Source organism: Austrofundulus limnaeus, unplaced genomic scaffold (assembly GCF_001266775.1).
Source record: "Austrofundulus limnaeus strain Quisiro unplaced genomic scaffold, Austrofundulus_limnaeus-1.0 Scaffold57, whole genome shotgun sequence".
Lineage (NCBI taxonomy): Eukaryota > Metazoa > Chordata > Actinopteri > Cyprinodontiformes > Rivulidae > Austrofundulus > Austrofundulus limnaeus.
Genome location: NW_013952459.1, coordinates 576,731 through 587,058, shown reverse-complemented (window position 1 = coordinate 587,058; position 10,328 = coordinate 576,731). Strand labels below are relative to the sequence as shown.

General features: G+C 38.6%; 1 protein-coding gene across 4 annotated transcripts in view; it reads left to right on the top strand.

The window, feature by feature from the left end:
- Window positions 1–10,328, top strand: part of sema4d (sema domain, immunoglobulin domain (Ig), transmembrane domain (TM) and short cytoplasmic domain, (semaphorin) 4D) — a 46,467-nt gene that overhangs the window by 10,509 nt on the left and 25,630 nt on the right. For all 4 annotated transcript variants that reach the window (XM_014009333.1, XM_014009336.1, XM_014009334.1 and 1 more), the window contains exon 2: window positions 2,375–2,490. In XM_014009333.1, the coding sequence (XP_013864787.1) occupies window positions 2,453–2,490 (38 nt within the window). In that variant the 5' untranslated portion in view covers window positions 2,375–2,452. The remainder of the gene's footprint in view (window positions 1–2,374; window positions 2,491–10,328) is intronic.

Here is a 10,328-nt window from a genome sequence, read left to right as displayed (position 1 = left end):
CCATTATACTCTCAACCATGCCGTACTGTTTACCTGTTTGGTCTCTTACAGCAAATGAAATCTTAGAACCCATAGTTAGGCTCATAAAGTCCATTTCAAAACTACAGCCCTTTAAGAAGAATCTTGTCTGCCATCTGCTGGACACTTTTTGTTGTGCTCATATTTAGACGTCCTATTTTGCAAATGCTGCCTTTTTGAAATTTGGTATGCTTGCTTGTCTTTATGTCTATGGTGTATAATGATGTGATTGTGATGCTGTAATTCTGAGTGTTTATGTGCTGCAGAACAGGAACCTRCTGTAAAACAGCAATTATGCTGAGTCGGGCTTGATTTTTAATAATCTTTTCCTGTTAAATAAATAAATCAAATCAAATCAAATCACATTGTTTTTGTTGTTTTTTACCATTTACTTCTCATCTATGCTCCTTCGTTGCTGAGATGAACCACTTAGAGCCTAGAAACTTTGGACTGAATTGGTTGTGTGTGATTAAAAATGCAAATGTTAAAAAAAACCTTCATAAAACAGACTGAATAAATCGCAAATAAAAAAACGAAAAGAGCAAGGACACTTGTTACCGTTGGACCACAGAAATATGCAGATTGTGTTGTTTTATTGATGGGAAATTCTTGTCATTGTTTTAAAGTAGCACAGTGCAGTGTCACTGCTTTTTAAACCGAAGTGTGAAATTGCAGAGTTGATGATCAAAATAGCAGGAATAGGAGTGTGTCAGAAAGATCACCTGGGTTTCCTCAGATCAGTGAAGAAACCATGCAATACCTTTACGCTCAAAACATTCAGATGTTCCTCCACAATGTCAGCATTAGGTCTTCTCAACTGGTAAATATGTATTTATGCACTTTGGGTACATGTTGCTAAATGCAAGCTGGCATCTTTTCAAGCCCTAGCACTTCTCATCATAGAGCATTGTGCTTCTTGCTCTGAGCAGACCTTTATTTGTGCCACTCTCTCACGTGAACAACAGAAACCTCTCAGTCTTCTGGCAAATGTGACCCAGTTTATTTTGTTACCACCAGCTGAAAATGCCTTGCAGCTCAGCCACTGCTCCTCATCATGCACCACATTCAGGACTGTGCTAAAAGCTGCACCCAACACTTTGTGTAGAAAGGTGATTTTTTTTCTCTTTGGCTTTGCAGGGTAACATGACAAGAATCATCACAAAATGCACAAGATGGTTTTCATGTAAAATTAATTCAGGGCTGACTCGAGACATAACATTGATGTTATAGATATTTATTTTTGCAAATTACATTTGATTTGTGCATATTTCCTGATTGGCAATGCATCCAATTAACAAGGAAGGTACAGACAAAAAAAGTCCTCTAAATTGATCATTACAAATGCTTAGATATGTACAGCTTGTGCAGTAAAACCTGGAACGGTAGATTAAAAAGAACATTTGAAAAGATGAAATGGTAATGAGAGATGAACAGCAGATGTCAAAAAAAAAAAAAAACGTTGCCATGGCCTCCAAACAGAGACTGGCTGCTTCTGACCTCGGTGCCGATGGCTCTCTTGTGTCTGGCTTTGGGGCTGACCGGTTTGGGTGTGGTCCAGGCCTTACCTTCATCCTTCTGTTCTCCATGTCTCTGTTAGATGTGCTTGACTGTGAATTCCTATTTAATGTTTATCTGGTTATATGAGCAAATCCCTCTCTGGCAGGTCGCAGTCTGTGTTGTGCCAGTGTGTTTAACACTAAACAGGGTATAATCTATTAATCTAATGTGCTGCTGTCATAATCTTTTAAAGGCAGATGAGCTGAGGAGGTAATGCTAGGTTTGGAGTTTGTTCATCGGCACATGTGATTGTTAAAATTTCAGAATCTAAATGCTGTGGGTGAAGTCAGTCTGCTGGTTAGCGTTATTTAATAGTGCTAATTGAAAAAACATTCACATTTCATGCTGAATAAGGGTCAACTCAACTTGATTCACATGATCTCGTTAGCCAGAGGATTTCTTGGTGCTCTCTGTTTATGATGGCTGACTGGCTGGTGGGCTGTCTCAGTAACTATGGTGATGGTGTCCCCCAGAAAGCAGAAGGTTTTTAGGCTGATTTGTAAAGAAGTGATCTGTCTGCATAAACAGACGTGAGCCTGAGCAGTGGTTTGTTTAATGTTTTTATGCATTTTTATTTCCCTTGCTTTGATAAACCTGCAGTAATTGTCACAAAAAAACAATAAACAAAACAAACTAAATTAAATTAGTTCCTCATCAGCAGTTTGAAGTTGATTGATTTAATTGACAACAAAATTAAGCCAGTTTTAGGAAACAGCTAAATTATTTTCCATGCTGTGATAAGATTTTTCATGCAGATCTTAGTAAAATAAACAATCTTCATTTTTTGCATGTTTTACAGGTCTGTGTCCTGGCACCAGTGCTGGATAACTCCTTCAGCCATTTCTGAATCTGAAGAAGAAAATATTTAGAAGATTTAATGAATCAACTTTTGCTGACAGATACTATGACTGACAAGTAAGTGTTTTTTTTCTAAGAATTGTAAAGGGTGTTGAGGAGAGGATTGAGTATGTGGTTGCATTCTCTGCACAATGTTTTCTGCTGTTTGTCTGTTCGAGTGCAGAGCTGTTGGCAAAACGGGGGATTCAGATTGCACAGAGAAGTGTGTTGTGGTTGGGGGTTGGTATAAAGACAAGACGGTCTGTGTTGCCCCAGAAGACGTATGACATTTGCATCAGGGCTGATTTGCACTCTTGTGTTGCTTTGTGGTCGCTGCTTTAGCTGCTCTTTATTTCTATGACCAAACATAATTGGAGGATTTTGTTCCATTTGAGAACGGTAAGCAAAATAATCTAAAGCTAGCGCTCCTATTAAGTGGAATAAGGGGTGCAGGCCAGTAAGCTGGAAGAGCCAAGGTTAAGGTGTGGGAAAAAGGGCAGTTAGTTTGAATAAAACATGGAGGAAATGATCTGTAGTGTTACTTGAACAAAACAAAGTGCGCAGAAAACATAAATGCTCAAAGTGCAGTTTACAGGATGATGTAGAAATGCCCTGTCATTCAGGGTTTGTGTGCTCTTGGTAAACCTTCATCATCTCTTTGTATTTTCTTAATGCACCTGTTCACCCTTTGGAGAGTGTAAGAGGTGGGGGGCTGGGAAAGGGCTCCGCTAAATCACTCCTTATGAAAACAGGCCTTTAGAGTCCAGGCTTTTCTCAAGACAGTAGCTGCGTTTCCACTGACCATGAAAATGTGCAAATTAGAATTTCGAAAATAAATTTGCTCAATGGAAACATGTCAATTTCGGAAAAAAATAATGTTTTTCAACAAAATGGTTTTTCACTATGATGAGGTGGTTTTTCGGCCGTATCGAAATTGGTGTATTTCACAAAACTGCAATGGAAACACTTTTTTCGCATCACGGGAGTTACGTGATCAAGAACCGGCTGTTACTACTGGTGAAAAACACGACGAAGAAGAAGATAACAGGAAGTAAAAGTAGTAAAATCACAAAAGTAGTAAAAGAAAGTATTAAACTCACCGACTACAATTTCCCATAAACACAGCATACGTAGCCCCTCCCAAATATAAGGGGCTTGTCGCTCGAAAGCCTCGATAAGATGCCGACGTGTCCTCTGATGGCTGATGATGAGCACTAGTGTCGCGGTAGCAATATGCTGTGTTTACATCCATTGCCTCCATGTTTGTAATGACTTATCACGAGAACAAACGTAATCCACACGTGAATTTAATAGCATTTCTTAATTAATGGAAACACCGTAATTGTGAAACTGTTTTTTTTACTTTAAAAGAATATTGACATTCTCATTCTTGATAGAGAGGAACGTTGGTTTGAGAGAGGAGTAAAAGAAGCCATTTTTGTGAAGAAAGACCGTCCATCATTAAACAGAGGTGGAGACCTCCGTTTTCAGTTGTCCCCCTCCTACAGTGCTGCTATTGCCAGTATCACTCCACCCCCTGTTAACAATAGGTGTTAATTAGGTGTCAACGATAGCCATGTGATGTGAGTATCAGTCACATGGAAGCAGTGCTTAAAAGCCTGAATTTTGCCTGAAACTCTCAGACTGAAGAAGTCTCTTGGAGAAGAGACGAAACGTTTCATTAGAGAAGAACCCGTCCAGAAGACCTATACAATTTTTTTCTTTTTAATATTGACAAGGTTTTGCGCACATTTGCAATGAAAACGCAGCTACAGTCCTGTACGTTGCACCAAATTGCAAACAGTAGTTGCTCAGATGTTGTCAGAGGGTGTATTAATAATTTCAAGCAACTGTATGCAGAGGTGGTAACTTTGTAATGCCCATTTGGAGATGAAAATAAGAGTCTCACATCATGTCCCACATGCAAGCAGGTCAGTTACAAAACATCCAGCTGTGTAGAGGGAAATCGTATTTCTAATTTCTTATGTCATACATGTCATTATGTTATACATAATGTTGCCCCACCATTGCACAATGGTTGGATGACAATTGCCAAAAAAAAAGGCAAAAGAAGGAAAAATATGACTGAAGAAAAAGTTTTGTTGCGTGACTTTTGCGAGACAGTCTTACGACATTCACCCAAAAAAATTGCGAGTTCCTGGCAGAGTTTGTTAGTGTAACATCATTAAAATACATCGAAACTTCAAATTCAGTGAGTCTTCAACTTTAAATTGGCACATTTTCTTCAAAATTGTTATGCAAGTTTTAGTCTTTAGTTGTTCTCTAAAGTGTAACAAAAATTTCTCCTAAATACCCGAAAATCTATGTTCGACTTATGGAGGTTGGTGATACTTTGTTAAAACCCACGCTGGCAACTATATAGTGCAAAGAAGTGACGTGTATTCAATAATATTTACATTTATATACAAATAAGTACTTGGGAGTTTCAGGTTCTTGATTAAATCCCCAACAAATGTTATTTTTCGTGCAGGGCAAAATTTGAAACATTCCGCTCTACAGCGGCCGGAGTAAGAGTTTTATAGGAAGGATCAGGTTTATAGTCCAGAGTGAGTATGGCTACGTTCACACTGCAGGTCTTATTTTTTTAAATTATTTTTTTAAATCCAATTTTTTTTGAGTGAATGGTCACATATTTTAAATGCGACCTCCATCAGACTCCAGTGGGAACTCTCCACGGCGCTGATGTGACCCACATGCACAGAAAGATGTGACGTCACATTCTGCTGGCTGTTTACAGAATTGGCTAGACATGGATGCTATTTGTTAGCATGTCGATTCTTAGGTTGTTTTTCAATCAGAGCCGATTAAATAGATATCTGACATGCTTGTTTAGTTCAGCGTTTATATATGAACCTGCCTCTGACTGGTTGTTCCGGTGCAGCGTTTTACTTTTGGAATGTAGCAATGTGTTAAAAGAAAAGTATTCATCGAGTGACTTTTAGCATCAATACAGTCAGCGAATGACGTTGCACATTGCTATCATATTCTTCTGTGGACTCTCAGTCATCCAGGACATGGAAAATTAAAAGAGAAAAGATAAAGCAGTTGGACTTCTGTTCTGTAGCTGAAGACATGGAGCTACAGATTTAAACAGCATGACTCGAGGTTAGTGTCTTTATCCATCACCCCCACTTCACAAATGGAAAAGATGGATGTAAAGCAACATGAGCGTTCAGACTGAGGTCCCTTTGAAAAACATCAGATATGTATTTGATGCAGTACCACATACTGAAAAGGCCTGGGATGAATTTGAAAAAAATCTGATTTGTCACATTCAGACTGTCATAAAAAATCTGCAATGGGTCACATGGGGCGAAAAAGCTGGATTTGAGTTGCATTTGCCTGCAGTGAACGTAGCCTGAGAATGAAGCTGCAGGCTAAAGTGCCTCCTACAGCACTGTTGGAGTGGAAGGGATTTAAACAGATCTCTTGGTTTGAAACTGAGGTAGCTCGCCCTCCAGTCTGGTCAGCTCAGCAACAGATGTGGAAAAAGGAACCTGGCCAGTTCCCACTTTCATGTCAAGCAAGGAGACATCTGCAGCAGCGACGGTAGCATGGGCTCCCACACCCAGCCTGGTTGTGAGCCGCAGCTGTTTTATTGAGACCCTGATGGAGATGTGCCACAAGTCTTGTAATAACGTCATGAAATCACGCGAAAACTCAACTAATGCACCAAATGGCAAGAATACTAAAAGGAATAAACAAAGGAAATAAATCTCTAAATAAATAAATTAAAAATAAAGAATTATCTAACTTTTGGAAACCTAATTTTAACATTTTTGGAATCAAAAGAATAAATTCAGTTACATGGAAAAAAAAGTGGGGTCAGTAACAACTGGAAACATTACCCTTGTTACAAACTGTAGCAGCTTAGCATTAGCTAACACTTACATCCTGTAATGTTTTGGACAGGATAATACTATATTTGCCTAGAAGGGGAAACTTTCTTTGCAAATTACAAGGCTTTGCTGCTTGAACTTTTCCCTTTAGGGTCAAACTTAAAAAAAAAAAATCAAAATAAAGGATATACTTGCAGAAAACAAAATGTGGGAAATACTTTGTGTACATTCTGTTTAACCGCTTAGTTTCTTAAAATGTAGGTTGGGAGTTTCTAAGTAAGAGATGACGTTGACAAGCTGCCTCACTGGATGAAAAGTATCCGAGCAACAAGAAACTGGTGCTGGGGAGGGGTGTGATTATTGTGTGCTAGATGCAAGTCCATGATGTAGGATGATTGTTTGTCTGGGAAGGATGATAAATGTTGTGTTAAAAGGCAGTGAGGGGAAGACTTGGAGTACGTCCCCCCCACTGTGGACAAAGCCTTCATCTACATAGGACTACTTAGGATTCATACAAAGGCAGAAGAAGATGGCTACTTATTTTCTCTTCAGCAAACACACACAAATGCTCCAACCATTTTTTTTCCTGGCTCACCCATGAGCAAACATTTACACTTTTCAGTGAACATTCCTGCATATGTAGTATATATGAACATTCCTGCATATGTAGTATATACATTCAACTCAGTATTCCCAGATACAAAGCAGGCATGTTTTTTAAAAAATTTTTTGTAAGTGTCTTGTATCTTTAGCTCCCATGCAGATGTTGGTAATGAGCTTCCCCTCTGCAAACGTTCTCCTGCTTCTTTTGAAAATAAACATGTTTCTAGCTGCAGGATTTGGAGTTCGGCCTCCTATTGTGCTCGAATGCTCTGTGATGAGGAAAGTTTCTAAAGCCAGATTTGCTCCGTGGCGCTTGTAGACAGGGATTCTTTCAGTTTAAATTCAAGCCTGAATAATCCTGTTCATCACACCGCTTTGTGTGTGTATGTGTCACCAATGTGTCACCGGTATGCAGTTGTTCTTAGTGCAGGATGTACGAGAACAGGAATTTCACCTTTTTTTTCTTTTGTTTTGTTTTAAAGATTGAACTTGCGATCCATGTATCGCTGCACCACGAAGAAAAAGACAACCGCGTAACTTAAATACACTGCTCAAAAAAAGGGAACACTACTGCTCAAAAAAAAAATAAAGGGAACACTTAAACAACGCACGCTAAGTCCAAGTAAATCAAACTTTTGTGAAGCACATTCAACTCTGTACAGAACAAAGTACTCAATGCGAATATTTCATTGATTAAGATCGGGAGTTAGCATGCATTGTTTAAGTGTTCCCTTTATTTTTTTTGAGCAGTGTACATTGCGAGTACACAAGTGCTAAAAGTAAAACTTTATGTTGTGAGTAGTATGTCCAAAAAACCCCTCAAAACTAAAGGCAGAGGAGAAAATGATGCTCATATGCTACCAAATCATGTTATTTCTAGTTTTTGTTTTGATTTTCATTCAAATCTCATACCTAATAAATTCTCATTCCTCTGCCATATTTGTTTTATGTTTGATTACAATTATACAACCATATTTATTTGACGTCTTCCTCAGTTTAAATTGCTTTTCTTCTGCACCTGTGATGTTCACTGATGACTTTTTCATAGACATGGTATGTTTATAGATTCACAGTAAGGCTGACTCTGTCTGTCTGTCTGTCTGTCTGTCTGTCTGTCTGTCTGTCTGTCTGTCTGTCTGTCTGTCTGTCTGTGTCTGTAAAGGCTTGTGGGTATTTACTGGAATAACAGACTGCTATAAGGATATGAGTACTTTACCCAGCCTGCCCTGTTTTAATAAGTCTGTTTTGCCTCTTCATATCAGTCAAGGTCCTGCCTGTGTGTTCACAGGGATCTTGGCTGAGAGAGGGTGGAGGTTACTTAAAGGCTATTCAGTATTTTAGAGGGACATAACTGTTTTTATTGCCCACCATCGAAGGTAAAGCAGCAATTATGTTTTGCTTGTGTTTGCTTGTCTGTACCGCTAGCAGAATTATAGCTCATGAACCACCGGAAGGGTTTTAATAAAACTTTCACAGATATATTGTTGGAGAGAGAACCTACAACTGATTGCCTTTCTGGAGTCAATTCAAAATGGCTGCCACAGCAAAGCAACCTTAGCCAATTCAGATATTGAGCTAAAATTTATTGCAGTAGCTGAGAGTCATTCCAACACATACTCTAAGTGCTAACACATCTTACAAAATCTCATATTATAACATGAGATTGTGCATAACATCATTTGTGCCACAAATAGCTGTAACTCTGATCATAAGTTGGCTTAACTCAGGTATGAAAGGCGACGGTTGATGTGCATTCCTTGAAGAAATGCCAGGCTTTTAATTTATAAACATGTTTTTCAAACTAGTTATAATTCTTCCATCTCATTTAGGTTCTGTAAACCTTGTGTGAAACTGAACCTAAATTTATCATTTGCAACTATACCATTTTCATGAAACTTGGTTTGCACAGGAAATTTACGTACTGTCTGTAATTGTTTGATGTGTAGTTTTTAGATGATTTTGTTTTTTTTTTCTGTTGCCTTCCTGAATAAAAAGCAGAAGTGATTTTTAATTGTCTGTGCTGTCATTGAGATGGACCTAAAGAACGGCTCAGTGTTCGTGGTGTCGCATGTTGACTTTGGGACTTCAGGTTTGAAGAAAATCTGGTGTCACTGTGAGTGAGTTAGAAAGCTCTTCCTATTAGTCCGTTTTACTATTGGCTCAGTTTTTCAAGTGCAGCCACTAACACATTTGTTCTGGTGTGACGACTTTTCAAAAGCTTTGCCTCATTCACGTCCACTCATCAGTTAAAGACCCCAGACCCGTGACATCTCCATTTCCTCTCTGTCACCTCTCCAGACCTCTGTGTCACCAAGGGCGTGGTTTGGGATACAACTTGTCCTTGTCACCCCCTCAGCACATCCTGAATTGAGACATATGAAGGCGTGGTGTCATTGAGATTCGTGGCTGCATTGTAAAATCTCTGTATCGGCCGTCACTAAGTTCTATGGGAGTTGAGGGAAGTTAGTTCAAAGTGTTTCCTCAGGACGTGGAGGGGGGTGTACCCTTTGACCCATGAGTCATCAATCTTCTGCATCTGACATGTACTCCCACCTCTCCTTAGATTCCATCTGAGGATGTTGAAGCAGATATTTGATTCATTGTGTATTTATGCTTGTTTGCATACATGCATTTGTTAGTATCTGCATCATGGAGTAACGGAAAGATGGAAAAGTGGAAATGAAGAGCAAAATCTGTGACACAGAGCAGGAGTGAAGTATAACTGTCATCCTTGAAATCACAAAATTAAATTGAAATTTGTTGTAGTTTTAAACACATTTGGGAATTTCAGAGGTTTTTTCTTCAAAAATTCAAGCTACTTCTAACACCTTACAACATAAATCCATAAATCCAAGTTGTACTGGTTTACTTATTTGAATGCAGTCAACATTATACTCAGCTTCAAGTTTTGCTACATAGTAGAAGTGGAATGCTGCATCAAGTATGATTGGCCAAAAGCTTTATCTTTACAAACACATCTCAGCAACCATGTGGTCACTACTTTCATTAATGTCAAACATGGGAGCACATCCAGACCACAAGAGGATAAATCAGTGAAATACTCATGTTGGTAGTTTGCTGTCTGTCATCATTGCTTAACATAATCTGATTATTCCTTTATGCAACAAAGCTTACTCTACCAAACACTAATGAATTTGCATATTTGGGCTGATTTGGGTGACCTGAATTCAGTTGTCTGGAAGATATTTGCTGTTGTGACACAGTTTTTATACTAATAACATCTATAATAGTTTGGCTTTTGTTTCGATTGCCATTTACAGAAATATCAAAACATTTTAGGGTCTTTTATTGGACAAAAACTGGTGATACTTCATGATGAGCTTAACTAAAGTCATGTGCTGGAATGTAATGAAATGTGAGAATAAACTCTATTGTGTGGGAAGATTGGGCCTCATGCAAGAACATGTTCGTATTCTTCTCCTAAATTTCTCT